The 16,803-nt window shown below is 36.9% G+C and overlaps 2 protein-coding genes across 3 annotated transcripts in view; one reads left to right on the plus strand and one right to left on the minus strand.

Annotated features, from left to right (window-relative positions):
- GLRA2 (glycine receptor alpha 2) overlaps positions 1–4,801 on the minus strand; it is a 197,525-nt gene extending 192,724 nt beyond the window's left edge. For both annotated transcript variants that reach the window (XM_081565319.1, XM_081565320.1), the window contains exons 1-2: positions 4,734–4,801; positions 2,427–2,560 (exon numbers count right to left, since the gene is read on the minus strand). In XM_081565319.1, the coding sequence (XP_081421445.1) occupies positions 2,427–2,560; positions 4,734–4,801 (202 nt within the window). The remainder of the gene's footprint in view (positions 1–2,426; positions 2,561–4,733) is intronic.
- LOC145536274 (uncharacterized) overlaps positions 1–16,803 on the plus strand; it is a 401,900-nt gene that overhangs the window by 271,580 nt on the left and 113,517 nt on the right. The gene's annotated exons all lie outside the window — the stretch shown is intronic.

The raw sequence follows: 16,803 nt of genomic DNA on the forward strand, positions 1-16,803 counted from the left end.
ATGGGAACACTAATGAGGGAAGATCACATCTGTCTAAAATAGTGGGGAACGTTTTACATCCAGGAAAAACCAAAATCCTCACAGTAAAGAGAATTATGGGAGCTGTTCTGTAATTGTTCTGATATAAATGGTCCATGTAAGTAACATTTATGAAAGAGTATCAGGGTTCATTGAAGTGAGAGTTAAAGGGAAAGGGAGAGAAAAGTCAGTAAAGCTCATTAATGTTAAGAGTCCTAAGTGATATTCACCTATTTCCCTTTGATAAGTCTTTAAAACATCCTGTACTTGGGTCTTTAGGACAGATCTCAAAAACATGGCCATGCTTTGCTATACTTGATATTCTCCTCATCTATTTATTCTTTAGAATCATGAGAAATGTCATTTCCAAAGAGTGACATCCCCAAAAGAACCAGAAAAAAAAAAAAACTGTGTGGAAATTATTGCTTATTCTATGTGGTCACTTAAAGTAGATGCGAAGAACTGACTCACTAGAAAAGATCCTGATGCTGGGAAAGATTGAAAGTGGGAGGAGAAGGGGACAACAGAGGATGAGATGGTTGCATGGCATCACTGACTCGATGGACGTGAGTTTGAGGAAGCTCCGGGAGTTGGTGATAGACAGGGAGGCCTGGCGTGCTGCAGTCCATGGGGTCACAGAGTTGGTCATGGCTGAGCAACTGAACTGAACTGAACTGAAAATAGCACTAACAACATGGGTGTTTGTTTTATTACTCTTTGCCCTTTTCCTCCCTTTTAGAAAATTATTTCTGGAAAATAATGTTAATAACTGCTATTAAACAGGATTCTCATAAACTTGAAACAATTCCATCTCTGGTCCTCCTCTATGAAACTTTCCATGAATCACTTAATAGAAAATGATCTTTCCTTTTGTTGGAATCCTGTAGTATTTTATCTGTACTTCCTAATGTTACTTAACTATTAACTAGTTATCTCTTTCCATCTAATATTATGTATTATATTATTATATATGTATTTATGTAACATCTCTCTCCACTGAAATTTTTGGTGGTAGCATCCAAACCTGTTACACCTCTCAAGTTTTCAAAGCATGCAGTAGTTAGTTTTTTGCATGTAGTTCAGATTAAAAAGTCATTAGATGGCTCAGTGAATAAATGTATGAGTGAGCAGTTTCATTGACAAAGCTGATTCTCAACTAGTTACTCATAGGATTTTATTTCAAATATTGACTTCCAGTGACCATAAAATTAATATGAAATGGGGTGAACATGAAAATTTTTAGGAAAATCGATCTTTGAACTAAGTTCTGTTGTCTCTCTTTTATATTTAATATATAAATCAAAATATTTGTTTTGTCAAAAATCTGATATGTTTCCTTAAGTAATGTGCCCTTTGCTGGGTATATTCAGAGGTGCAACATTTAAAAAAGAAAGGAATTTAGAATTTAGTTTTCATGCTCATATTTGCCAATAATAAAAATTAATCAACCCTCAAGGAAAGCAATCCAATTAAATAGTTAATAAGCAAAACCAAAGCAATGCATGAATTATGACATAATACCTAGACCAGCATAGGTTTATCATTTTATAAAATATTATAAATATTTCACACAGCATTATTTTAAATTAAAAAATAAAATACACTTATTTAAAATATGTTTTAAAATTAAAACATCAAAACAATTCAATAAATAACTGGTTCTTTCTTATTTCAGTATTTTTCTGATTCAGAATAAAAATTAATCAAATAGATCAAAAGTAATTTTTGCAGACTATTAATTACATTTTTTAATGTTAAACATACAAAAACACCAAAGTTTTTGGTTTGTTTCTAATCAAACAAAGAAAGTATCCACCATCTTTGACATATGCACTTTACAATTCTATGATCTTCTTTGTTAATTTCTGATAAATAATTTCAAATAAACAAGGAGAATGCTTAAACAAGAGGAACCAATAGTTTGTAATATATTCAATTAGAGCCTTTTCTCACAAGGTTTAAAAATGAGGGCTTGAAAGTATATATAATGGCATGTTATATATTGAATTTTAAACTTCATTTTAGGGGTAGGTATTTAAAACCCAAACCAAAGACCTTGGTGTAATCATTCATATAAATCAAGTCCATCATTTGCTCTTATATTCGTTTCTGGTCACACTCCCACTCAAGATAACATAGGGAATGTGGCAATAATCTCAGATTTTAGTTTTCCTTGTGGAACATAACACAAACGAGGAAAGTTTTTGCAAGTTTATGTGTTTGTGTGCAAACAACACATAAAATTTAAGCTATTAAATCAACTAGTTCGAAAAAATGGGAAAATGAAATGAATACTGTGCTTTTTGTTTTCATTTTGTAATAAAAAGTCCTGAAAACTTTTTTTTCAGTGTATTCAAACATCTGGACTTTCCATAAGCTTAATTAACATAAATTTAAGTGAAACCTACCTTTAAAATTTGGCCTGATTCTTGCGTCATATCCTGATGTCCTTCCCATTAATTTGTCCAAGAAATCTGAAGGAGATAGGGTCTGTGAAGGTTGTTTTCCAGACCTGGAGTCATGGTCTTTGCAGAAAGCCGCCCTAAACACATCATTAACTCTTTTAGCAACAATTCCATTCTTATCACCTGAGAACTAATATTCACAGAATGTTTGACATCGTGTTTTATAAATATATTTGATATATTAATAAGAAAAAAATTATAAACTTTTTGGTTAACTTCCTAACTTGTATATGGTCTTGAGGTAACTTTAAGTGTGAAGGGTATAAATCCTGAGTCATATTTCCTAAGTTACCAAACTTTGCCATAAGATGTTTAAGATGACACAGCATGCATAGCTTTAGGTTATAGATTTTATGGATATATAAAGCTCTTTCTAGTATCATCAGGGAAATGATAATAATTTCTAAAATTTATGTGATTGTCTCATTTCCCCATGATTTTCAAAATGTTCTTCCAGCATTTCAGCCCTTAATGTAAGTCTTCTACATATATATATACACACACACACACATATATAATATATATGTATGTATGTATACATATATATATAAAATAAGATGGGCAGAACAAAGTAAACTATGAACTAATTATCTCATTGCTTATTTTCTCACCTGCTAGATTCTGTTCCAACTTTCAGCTATTTTCAATGTGTTGTCTAAAAGAAAATCTTCACTTGTAAATTTCACTTCATTCTAAAATAGGTCAACAATGAGCATGTCTGTACTTCTATTTTATTTTATCATTGTTATTTATATATTAGCATTTAAATTGTTGACTTTCTAGTAAAGTATTCATGAAAAAGAACTTCTAATTCTGTTTGTCTTTTGCATTGTTAAGACACTAAATGGTAATTGGACAACTTCTCAGATTTTTATTTTCCTTAAAAGGCTTATAAAAAGAGTATATTTGGTTTGTAATGAAATGAATTCTTTCACAATACATAATTGTTGACTGAATGTTGATTTCTTCCACAAAATATGTATTTTCAAGCTTTATTTTCAATAGTTTAACAAATAATCTTGTTAATTCTTATCACTAAGAAAATACCACATTCTTGACAGTTTTTCAAAGAAGTAATATTAAATATAAGTGCAAAGATGATACAAACATTTGGTAAAAGTTAAAATTGACACAATCACCTAGAAATACTCACATTCCCATAAGCAGATTCATCTGATTAATCAAGTATTATTTGATTATAATGGTGATGGTGGTGGTGATGAAGATGATGATGATGATGATTCTAATAAAACCCAGCCTACGATTTTTCTTAATCATAGTAGGAGGTGTGAACCTGAAAGGAACATAGAGGGTTTTCCCAGTACTCATAGCATTATTGCTATATGTTCCATTTCTCTTGGTTCTGTGAAAAAATACCATAAAATTTGGTGAAAATTAAATGAAGAGTCCTATACTTTGTTGTACGAACATCTCTTATCTCTATCTTGTCTTAGAACCTCTTAGCCATTAGGATGGCTATTTCACTTACTACTAATAATCTGATATTTTGAGGTATCAATTGATTAAATGATTTATAAATTAAGTAGAAAATGCAAGCATGCAAATGATTTCTTGCTTATTTTAATTATGCATAGTCCATTTCTCATGCATGGATAAATACAAAGATGTCATATTAATTTAGTTTTGATAGGCAATAACATTTCTAAATTTATTGAACAGTAGACTACAGTGATAGCATGAGTTTTTAAATGTTTTTGATGTTACAAGAAATTTCCTGAATTGTAGTTCTCATAGTATGCATCTAGTTACTGAAATACAATAGAAGTCCCAAGTTGGCTAAGAATTTGGGTTCTTTTATATTTTATATAAAATGAGCATGCTCCTAGCAAATTAATTCAATCAGTTGCACCATATGAAAAGCATTGCATTCAAAAATCCCTTTAAATGACTTACAGAAGAATTTGAAAACAAACAAACAGAAAAATCACCATTATATATAAATATAAAGAGCATGCAACTCATCAGAGTATCTTAATATCACATTGGCTGTGAAAAAGCATTCAAGTGCATAAAGTAGGATTATGCATCGTAAAACTTGCCTTTGTGAAAATTTACCACCTTCCCACCATAATTAAGCTTTTTAAAAGAACAAAAGAACTCTAACTCTCCTTTATAAAATTAGCATAATATTGTCCAAGACATAGAAAAACAGATAAAAATTACATGACACGTTCTCTTTCAAACAGTTTTCATGTGGAAAATATCAGCATGCAAAGTCGTTTCACCTACCTGAAGTGGTTTGTCTCTAAGAAAAATGCAAACAAGGTTGTCAAAATGTTCACTAGCTGCCGGTTCATTCCTGTATCTGTGATGCTTGTGGAAAATATTCCCGAAATGATTCCAGAAAGAAGCTAGGACAAAGTATCTATTTATTGTCCAGACTCAAAATTTGGCAGGAATCTAGTTTCCTTGAAAATCAAAAAGAGATTTGGGTTTGTACAGTTTGCTGAGAAAAAACAAAAAGTGCCAGTACTAGGCATCATGGTCAGGTCAAACGGGGGCTTAGGACCATCAGTTAACCCAGGAGAGACAAAGCCTTAGAACTGATGGATCCCCAGCTGCTTTTCTCGAATAATAAAAATGCTGCTACCTTAATCACATCACCATGCAAAGGGGGCTGGTGACAATGCCATGCTGGAAGTCGGTTGCAGTGGCTTTTGTTTTATGTCCTTTCTATTTAGCGAATCTCTTTTTTCTGGAAAATGTTCTCTTTTAAAAAGTAGTTGTAAATGAGGAATAAGAAAGGATTCTGCGTGCTAGAGTGGGTAGGAAAAAGAGGGCAAAATTGCTGAGATCCTGTGCTGGAATGAGGGCTACAAAAAGAGACGGAGACGTGATCTTACCCAGCCGATAAATTTCAGCACTCGGACAGCTCCTAGCTCTGAAGTGCGCATGTTTCCTTTTTCAGTCGCTTGGGGCGGGGGTCGGGGAGAGGCATTCCAGAGCGGACATGCCTGCTATTTGAAGGCAAAGAGTGACTGGCTGTTCAGAGAAGGGGTGCTGACGGGGTGCGGTGATGACCAGAGAGGAGCAGAAGTCAGGATAGATGAAGAGGGTGAAGGAGGCTAGGGTCTGAGCTCCTGGAAATGCGAGTCTGTTGGTGGGTGGGCAGGACGGGAGTTTGAAGCTGAAAAAAGAAGGGAATACGACCTAGGCGTGGGAAAAGAAAATTGGGCGAAGCACAGAACAGAATCGATAGTACTGAAATTACAGTAAGGGAGTGGGTAGTCTACTCCTTATCAGTGGAACCTAGAGGCAAAAGAGGAATCCTGTGCTAAAAAGGAAGGGACATTTCGTTGGCATAGAGAAGCCCATATGCAGAAAATGATTCTTGAGGATCGATAATTTAATTTAGAAGCCCTTTATACCTTCCTCGCCCCTTGAGTGTTTTCATTTGATTTTAACTGCCTGTTCCCAAAGAATCTCTCTACTTCTTTACTAGGGAAAGCCCCTTCGCTGAGCTTTCTTTAGCGGCTCAAAATCCTTGGGCATCCTCTTCCAAGTCACGGATTTGTAATGGAGAAAAAATAAAATGGGCCGGCAGGGGGCAGTAGCAATCTTTTCCTGCCCTGGTTAAAGGTTAGACTAGGGCTCCCAGTAAGAGCTGGAGCAAGGAAGGGTGAGACTGCAGGTTGAGTTTCTTCTGCCCATTACAGATGTTAATCACCAGGGATGAGTCATGTAATAAAGTGTAAATGTTCTTCTCCTAAATTGGCTAAAGAGACAGAAAATAGTGCAAGTTTATAAATCCTGTACAAGAAGCCTGACAGGTAACCTTGCTATTTCAAATTAAACTTACAAATATTATTAATAAAAAAGAGGAAGGATAAATAGTTCAATGTAAGTAATTATCAACTTCTGGCAAGGGGAGATGAAAAATTCATGTTCTGCCATGAGCTGGGTAAGTAACCTACTGTTTGTCTGCAAAATATACTTTGTTCGTCTCCTTGGCACTCCATTGCAGGTCTTAATTTTAAAACAAAATAAAATGATTAATTTTTATTCCATAAATGACTAATATGTGCATGGATAAGTTTAAATATCACAGCAGAGTAACAAGGAATTCTGTGATTTTAAAAAGTAAATTCTGAGAAAAAAATGCACGTTCTTTTTACCTTTTAATCTTAACATAAATCACCTGATGGTCTTATTGAAATGCATATTCTGATCTGGTAGGTCTGAGGTGCTGCCTGAGATTCTGCATTTCTAACAAGTTCCTAGCTGATGTTGATGGTACTGGCCCCACTGATCACACTTTCAGTGGCAATGTTATGTATGCCCTTTTATCAGATTTCTATCTCACCAAGACAGTGAGAATATAGGACCTTTGTTTAGATGAAAATCAGCAGTGCGCAAGCATTCTGTTTACATAGAAAATCAGTTCTTTGGAAGTGTTCTCTTAACTCACAAAGCCCAGAAAAAGTGATTCAATTTAAAAGAAAAACAGTCTAGTGTAAAATGAGACATCCCTGGACTACAGTTTGAATCTGTTCACTTCCAAATTCATCCACTTGGAAACTCTAGACCTGATTTTATCCCTGCAGTCCTGACCCAAAAGATAAAATCAATTCCTGGAAATATATTTCTTCAGTTGGTGCTATGGAAAAATCATACAAGATTTTTTTGTGCTCATGATTCTTTCCAAAAGCGAAACTATATATGTAAAAGTATAGGAAAATGATTTGTCCAAAAAAGTTTTGAGGTTGTAATGATGCTTCAAGTAATAAAGTCTTTGCCAGTCATTTCTTTCAATGTTAGTAACCAAGAGTAGGGTGAGTAGGGAAACCTGTGACAAAGGGAGACTCTGGCTAGCAGCATGAAATCAAAGTATATATTATTTTAGAGTTGGAGGGAACTTTAGAGAAGGCCTAATGTAAACTTCTCATTATACTTCTCGGCTCTCCTCAATTTGGATTCCAGCTCTGTCAATCTATAGAAACAGCTCTCCCTGAGTTTGCCAATGAATTCCTTGTAACTAAGGCCGAAGGATATTTTTTCTGTTGTCATCTTACTTGACATTTCCATGACACTTGACATCTCTTTTCCCGTCTTTTATTTAAATTTATTTTTATTTTATTGTGGAAAGAGCTCTTTACTTGAAATTTACTCTCTCAACAGATTTTTTAGTGTAAAGTACAATGTTCTTAACTATAGGCTCAGAACTATACAGTGCATCTCTAGAACTTATTCATCTTACATCACTGAAACTATACCCAGTGATTAGCAGCTCCTCGTTTCTCCCTGTCCTCTATCCCTAGCAGCCACCATTCTGTTCTCTTCAAGGACTTTCTTCTCTAGACCCTGTGACACAGTACACTCCTGGCTTGCCTAGTGTATTCTCTCCTTGGCAAGCATTTCCTCATCCTCCTGGCTTATATTAGTTGGATTTTCTGAAGTTTGTATTCCAGGTCCTCTCATCTTCTCATTCTACACTTCTCTTAGACAATACTATACACATCTATGACTGGCATTTTCCTTTTATGGAGATGACACACAAATATATATTTCTATGCAGGCCTACACATCCAACTTCTTCCTAAACAATTCCCGTTGAATGTCTCAAAGGTTCTATAAAGTCCACATGTCCAAACCAAGGTTTTAATACTTCCTTCCTGTTTCTGTTCTGCTGCTCCTGTTTCATTATCACCAAACAAAAGCTAAGGCATCAACTCTAAGACTCTCTCTCCATCACCTACCGTATTCAGTCTTTACTTAGCCCTATTGATTTTCTCTCTCAAATATTTACCAAGTCTGTGCACTTCTTTCTGTCTCAGCCTCCATGACCCTAGTTGAGCTATCCTATCTCTTGCTTGGATTGCAGCAATAGTTACCTTACTTCTCTACCTGCACCAACAGCAGAGCCTCCACCACCTCATTATTACACTGCAGCCAGAACAATTATTCAGAAATCAAAATCTGATTATGTCATGCCCTCTGATTAACATGATGACTCTCTATTGATATTTGGGTAGAACAAGAAAAGTACTTAACGTGATCTGAAAGTGCCACATGGTCTGGCCCATGCCTACATTGTCCTTCATCTTGTTCCTTCTCTTCTAACCATATTGGTCTTTTTTAGTCCCTCACACTTGCCATTTTGCTTAATCCCAGAGAGTGCTCATGCCTCTCATTTTGTTTTTTTTTTGCATATCTTATTTCTCAAATCTCTTTTCAAATGTCATTTCCTCAAGAAGGGCTTTCCTGACCTGCAAGACTCTGTCAACTCTCCCTATTACAGATTTCTTTACTACTCAGCAACTTTGATTCAAAGAGCTTGTCACTATTGCATGTATACATGTGTACAATTATTGCTTAGATAATGAGCTTAGATAATGGGGCTTCCCTGATAGCTCAGTTGGTAAAGAATCCACCTGCAATGCAGGAGACCCCAGTTCAATTCCTGGGTCAGGAAGATCCGCTGGAGAAGAGATAGGCTACCCACTCCAGTATTCTTGGGTTTCCCTTGTGGCTCAGCTGGTAAAGAATCTGCCTGCGATGTGGGAGACCTGGGTTTGATCCCTGGGTTGGGAAGATCCCCTGGAGAAGAGAAAGGCTACCCACTCCAGTATTCTGACCTGAAGAATTCCATGGACTTGTGTACTCCATGGGGTCACAAAGAGTTGGACGCGACTGAGCAGCTTTCCTTTTTTCACTGAGCTTTGTAATGGATGGGGGAGAGGAGGGCCTCTGGTTTTTTTCTACCATAGTATATCTACCCATTCAATGTTAATGACAAAAATCATAAATTGATGGTGATTAGACTAGTTTTTTGAATGTACCCAAAAGTGCCGCTTAGAAAAACCAATATGCTTAAATATGTACTGTTCTGTCAAGAATTACTTGTTAGGGGATTAACAAATTGAGAACTATAATTATTTGAAGGAAAAGCCAGCTCAGTGGCTCGGGGGTCTATAGCATGAAATGAAAATACAAGTAGGAGACTATGAACTGGATGTCCTTAATTCAGGTACCACCTCTAACACTGATCAGTTATATGACCTTAGGCAAGTCATTTAATTCCACTGAGCTTCATTGTCATAATATATAAAATATGGATGAAAATATTGCTATATAAAATATAGAATACTCTTGAAAGTCTTATGAAATCATAGCTGACTGTGTGTTTTGGGTTCTTAATCTCAGTTCTTAGCATCTATTGACTGCTAAAATTCATGTTTTCACTCTGTCCCTTGGACAATTCCACTTTGAAGGAGAGTAAGTCTCTGGAGTTTGAAAAAGGTCATATTTGCAATGCAATGGAATCCCAAAGTCAAATCCACCTATGGTTGTAATTCACTAAATCACAGCTGGTTAAGGCATGTGGCACCCTCATTTTGTACTCATCAGAGAAATGAGAAGATTCTGACCCCTCCTATAATATTGTAAGGATCAATACACAGTATTTGGTCTATATGATACTACATATTTAAAACCTCTAAATAGATGTAAACAAGGAGACGTTTCTTATGAACATCAGTATCATTTGAACATAAGTATTATTTACAGACATTGATAAATTTCTTTACAGTTTTCAAAATACCCATACCATGTGGTAGGCAGAATAATTAATTTCTCACTATTTTTTCTAGTGAGGAATTTGTTGTTGTTGTTCAGTCTCTCAGTTGTGTCTGACTCTGTGACCCCATGGACTGCAGCACGACGGGTTTCCCTGTAAAGCTCATGTAAACTGATCAATTTTCCCAAGTCCGCATGACTATTAAGTGACAAAGTCATCCTTTCTATATTCCCTATCCAGGGAACATATTTATTTCTTATCATATGTATGACTGTTATTTTTCAAGTCACTGAGAAACTACTGTATACCCAACTATTTTAAAGCTATGTTTATAATTCTATTGCAGTAATGCCCCTTTCTTGATGGAATTTTGGTCTCCATTAAATTCATACACACAAATGTCAAATGAAAAACCCATTATTAAGAGTCTCAAAGTCTATTTCCTTAGGAAAAGAGTTGAAAGATGTCTAATAGATCAATAGCCTGCATCAGGTTGCCTCATGAACTCTTACGGGTCTTCATGAAGAGACATGGTCCTCAAATATGAGCATCCTGTCTTCCATTGAAAAGATGAAGTAGTGATTAAGAAAGGAATTATTAATTTATAATTGACACCAACTGAGAAGCAGAGGTTTGAGGTAAATTAGAGAGGGCAAGAAGTTATTTTACCAAATCTTTAGTTGCTTAAGGATGCTTCCTCACAGAAAATGATAAAGCCAATTTCACTTTGATAAAATGCACCTTCTGAATTTTAGGAGAAATTCTTCTGCCTCCAACAGACCTTCTCACTAGAGGGCCCTAGGTTAGAATTGATTTCTGAGTGAGAAAATCCTTTGACATGAGCCTGCGTGGTTATTATGATACTTGTTAAAATGTATAGCTTGTGAGATCAATGATTAGTGATTGCCATTTTTAAAAAATTTTCTGTCTTTATTTTGGCTGAGCTGGGTCTTAGTTGCTGTGCAGGTGTTTCTCTAGTTGGGGTGTGTGGACTTCTCATTGCGGTGGCTTCTCTTGTTGTGGAGCATGGGCTCTAGAGCACAGGCTTCAGTAGTGTGGCGCGTGGACTCAGTAGTTGTGGTTCCTGGGCTCCAGAGAACGGGCTCAATAGTTGTGGCCCACAGGCTTAGATGCCCCGCAGCATGTAGGATCTTCCCAGACCAGGGATGAAGCCTGGGTCTCCTGCATTGGCAGGCAGATTCTTTACTGCTGAGCCACCAGGTAAGCTCCTGCCATCTGGGGAGGGGGGGTGCTATATGTAATACCTCAGGGATCAGGTAGAGAATCTGTCTCTTAAATCCTAGATCTCTAAGCTACCACTGCAGAGTCAATAACTGGCTTTCAACTTGCATGGCCCCTGACTGGCCCTTTATGTCCTTTATCTCCTTGCAGTGGTTATATTGGAAATAAAAGGCACACTGTAGAGCCCATTTCACTGGGTTAAATAAATTGATAGGAGGGCTGGGATTTTAACAGGGAGGTAAAAAAATGAAGCATAGTTCCCACTGCTACTAGTATTCATGACTTTAAAGCTGTTTTTAATGTCCAACATTGTCTACAGAGCAAGGATGCCTAAAGAGCTGATGTCATCCTACATTTATTCTTTTTGGTTGTTAGAAATCTAGCTAACTTCTCTCTTCTTAATCTTGTGGTATGAATAAAGATGCTCAGCATACAGAGAGGCAAGCTTCAAGACCATGAAGAGTAAATGTGAAATCACTGCTCTTCTTGGTTCCATGCACACAATTGAATGTCTGTCCAGAGCATTTCTGAATTCAATGACATAGAAGTCAGAAAAATCATTTTATGATTGGAATTCTTCTGCTTATTAGTGCTCAATGTTTACAGACCACAAACGTGTCCAGCACTTGAAACAATTTCTATTTCCAGTGATGATTCATACAAATGATTGCTTCTCTGTTGGCTAATGTGAAAAATGCAGCATTTCTTTTCATAAACATGAAGGAGGCAAACAATAATTTGGAGGATAAATCAAATATAGTCCCTCTTGAACATATTAGAAAGGTTCCTTCTTTGGTACAATTCTCAAAATGAAAATAATGAATAACAGTAAGATTGACTGCTGCAGTATCACTTGTCTTAGACTTTCCTAGGTTTCGTTCTGCAACTGATGCAAAAACCACCTCAACATCACCTTAGTTATTATTATACTCTTGCTGAAATTTTTTTTTGGAGAGTTCTCAAGTTTTAACTTTTTATTATTGACTTGATGATGTTTGCCCCTGCCCATATAAAATGTCTCATCTAAGTTCACAGAAGACTGAAAAGAAGCTGATTTTGAAAGAGTGAATTATTATAAGTTGGACAATAGCAATAGTTTTACATTTGCAAGTAATCTAGCACTTAGTAGTTGAAATGGAGTTCCATTCATTATATTCAATGATGGCATTTTTATTATTGTTGTAAAGCATAGTATAGATACTGACAGTAAAGAACATAGTTAATGAACATATGCCAGCAAATCTGGAAAACTCAGCAGTGGCCACAGGACTGGAAAAGGTCAGTTTTCATCCCAATCCCAAAGAAAGGCAATGCCAAAGAATGCTCGAGCTACCTCACAATTGCACTCATCTCACACGCTGGTAAAGTAATGCTCAAAATTCTCCAAGCCAGGCTTCAGCAATATGTGAACCGTGAACTTCCAGATGTTCAAGCTGGTTTTAGAAAAGGCAGAGGAACCAGAGATCAAATTGCCAACATCTGCTGGATCATCAAAAAACCAAGAGAGTTCCAATAAAACATCTATTTCTGCTTTATTGACTATGCCAAAGCCTTTGACTGTGTGGATCACAATAAACTATAGAAAATTCTGAAAGAGATGGGAATACCAGACCATCTGACCTGTCTCTTGAGAAACCTGTATGCAGGTCAGGAAGCAACAGTTAGAACTGGACATGGAACAACAGACTGGTTCCAAATAGGAAAAGGAGTACGTCAAGGCTGTATATTGTCACCCTGCTTATTTAACTTATATGCAGAGTACATTATGAGAAAGGCTGGGCTGGAAGAAGCACAAGGTAGAATCAAGATTTCTGGGAGAAATATCAATAACCTCAGATATGCAGATGACACAACCCTTATGGCAGAAAGCGAAGAACTAAAGATCCTCTAGATGAAAGTGAAAGAGGAGAGTAAAAAAGTTGGCTTAAAGCTCAACATTCAGAAAACTAAGATCATGGCATCTGGTCCCATCACTTCATGGGAAATAGATGTGGAAACAGTGTCAGACTTTATTTTGGGGGGCTCCAAAATCACTGCTGATGGTGATTGCAGCCATGAAATTAAAAGACACTTACTCCTTGGAAGGAAGGTTATGACCAACCTAGACAGTATATTAAAAAGCAGAGACATTACTTTGCCAACAAAAGTCCGTCTCCTCAAGGCTATGGTTTTTCCAGTGGTCATGTATGGATGTGAGAGTTGGACGGTGAAGAAAGCTGAGCACTGAAGAATGGATGCTTTTGAACTGTGATGTTGGAGAAGAGTCTTGAGAGTCCCTTGGACTGCAAGATCCAACCAATCCATCCTAAAGGAGATCAGTCTTGGGTGTTCACTGGAAGGACTCATGTTGAAGCTGGAACTCCAATACTTGGGCCACCTCATGCGAAGAGTTGACTCATTGGAAAAGACCCTGATGCTGGGAAGGATTGGGGGCAGGAGGAGAAAGGGACGACAGAGGATGAGATGGTTGGATGGCATCACCGACTCTATGGACACAGGTTTGGGTAGACTCCGGGAGTTGGTGATGGACAGGAAGGCCTGGCATGCTGCAGTTCATGGGGTCACAAAGAGTCAGACACGACTGAGCGACTGAACTGAACTGAATCAACAGTTCTGTCACTCAACCAGTCAACAAATATTAATCAAGCATTTACTACGCACAAAATACACTGTAATTCTCTGAAGATGAGGCAAAGTAATACGACGTTATTTTTGCCCTCTAGAGACTTATGATCTATATGTGAAGGTAAGAAAATTAAATACTATGGAATCGGTTCTCTAGGTCAGGGTATCATCTGGGGAGATCAGCTTACTGACACCCAAGAGCTTCAAAATGTGACATTCACCTATGGCTTCTTAAGTTTAAACGTTGGTTATTAGCTTGGCTGGTTCACAAAATTAATCTTGTCTGTGCCCCAAATATGTTAGGATGTGACATACTAACTATATATCATATAAGCCTGACATATAAACCACATAGAATGAAAATGTTGCTATCAAGCTGCCAAGTAACCCATGTGGTCTGAGTGATGTGTAAGCTTCTTGTGTGCACTCTGCCTGGAAAATTTCATGATAAACAGGGATAAACAGGAAATTAGAGATGTTAGAGGTATAGGACCTCTACCATATGGTTGAAATGTGAAAAAGTTGAGTAGATCCTATCTCAAATGGACTGATAGACACATCTCAAGCTCTCAGACTTCTCTTTTTCATGGTCTATTTCTAATCAACTCCACTGCTAATTAATAGGGCTTTCCAGCTGGTGCAGTGGTAAAGAATCCACCTGCCAATGCAGGAGATGCAGGTTCAATCCCTGGATCGCGAAGATCCCCTGGAGGAGGAAATGGCAACTCATTCCAGTATTCTTGCCTGGGAAATCTCATGGACAGGGGAGCCTGGCGGGCTTCACTCCATGGAGTCACAAAGAGTTGGACATGACTGAGCTCTCACTCATAGGCCAGGCTAATTAATACTTTAAATCGCTTTTTGAAAATGGTGTATTATGAAATATTACATTTTTATTAAAATATGTATGTGAATTATTTATAGAATATGCATAATAATGATAAAACAAATTTCTATGTAACCACATATGGTGTAAGACATAGAAAACCAAAACTTCTGAAGCCCCCTGAATGCTAATCTATGATCTCATCATTTTCTTGCTTTGCTTTATTATCTAACACACACATACACACATATTGTGTAGTTTCTCATGTTTTGATGCATACATAAATTGAATGACATTGTATTTTTCTGTGACTTATTTTGTTTGGTCCATATTATGTTATTGCACGTAGCAAGAAGTCATTCATTTTCACACTGTATTGCTCTGTTCTCTGAGCATTTCACAATTTATTCATCCTTTCTACTGCTGATAGATGGGCTTTTGGGTTGTTCCCAGGTTTTTTGCCATGATAAATAATGCTGTGTAATATTCTTATACACTTCTTCTCCTGTACATGTGCATGTTTAGAGGAAGAATTACTGAATCCTAAGGTATGCACAGCTTCATTTTATTAGATGATACCATGTTGTTTCTTACAGTGTTCTAATAATTTACACTCTCACCATAGTAGAGAAAGTTTCTAGTTTCTTTATATACTCACTGACATTTGGCACTGTCAGACTTCTTAATTTATGCCAATGTTAAATAACATCTCATTGTGCTTTTAGTCTGTATATGTTTATTTGTCTAATTACCAATGAGCCTGAATGCCTTTTCAATATGTTTACTGACCATTTGTGTTATATCTATGAAAAATCTGTTTATTCTTTGAAAACTATTCAGTTAAGTTGTTTCTTTTTCCTTATTTATGTGTAAAATCTATTTTATAGCAATCTTTTGCCAGTCACATATGTTACAGATATCTTTTTCCAGTTTGTGGCTTTTCACATTTATTGTACTGTTGTTGTTGTTCAGTCATCAAGTTGTGTCTGACTCTTTGCGACCCCATGGACTACAGCACACCACGCTGTCATGTTCTTCACTATCTCCTGGAGTTTGCACAAATTCATGTCCGTTGAGTTGATGATTCTATCCAACCATCTTATCCTCTGCCGCCCCCATGTCCTCCTGCCCTCAATCTTTACCACCATCAGAGTCTTCCAATGACTCAACTCTTTGCATCAGGTGGCCAAAGTATTGAAGTTTCTGCTTCAGCAACAGTCCTTCCAATGAATATTCAGGATTGATTTCCTTTAGGATTGACTGGTTTGATCTCCTTGCAGTCCAAGAGACTCTCAAGAGTCTTCTCCAACACCACAGTTCAAAAGCATCAGTTCTTCAGTGCTCTGATTTCTTTATACTACAACTCTTACAATCAGTCCTGAGTGTTCATTGGAAGGACTGATGTTGAAGCTGAAACTCCAATACTTTGGCCACCTGATGTGAAGAGCTAACTCATTTGAAAAGACCCTGATTCTGGGAAAGATTGAAGGCAGGAGAAGGGGATGACAGAGGATGAGATGGTTGAATGGCATCACCGACTCAATCAATGGACATGAGTTTGAGTAAACTCCGGGAATTGGCGATGGACAGGAATGCCTGGCATGCTGCAGTCCATGGGCTCGCAAAGAGTCGTACATGACTGAGCAACTGAACTGAAGTGAACTCACATCCATACATGGCTACTGGAAAAACCATAGCTTTGACTAGATGAACCTTTGTTGGCAAAGTAATGTTTCTGCTTTTTAATATGCCCTTTAGTTACTTTTCACTTTCCGCTATTATAGTGGTATCATCTGCATAATCTGAGGTTGTTAATATTTCTCCTGACAATCTTGATTCCAGCTTGTGATTCATCCAGCCTGGCATTTTGCATGATGTACCCTGTGTATAAGTTAAACAAGCAGAGTGACAATATACAGCCTTGACATACTCCTTTCTCAATCGTCCAGTCCATTGTTCCATGTCTGGTTCTAACTATTGCTTCTTTACCTGCATACAGGTTTATCAGAAGACAGGTAAGGTGATCTGGTACTCCCATCTCTTTAAGAATGTGCCACAGTTTGTTGTGATCCACATAGTCAAAGGCTTTA

This window comes from Giraffa tippelskirchi, chromosome X (assembly GCF_054371585.1).
Source record: "Giraffa tippelskirchi isolate mGirTip1 chromosome X, T2T-mGirTip1v1.2.pri, whole genome shotgun sequence".
NCBI classification, from domain to species: Eukaryota; Metazoa; Chordata; class Mammalia; order Artiodactyla; family Giraffidae; genus Giraffa; species Giraffa tippelskirchi.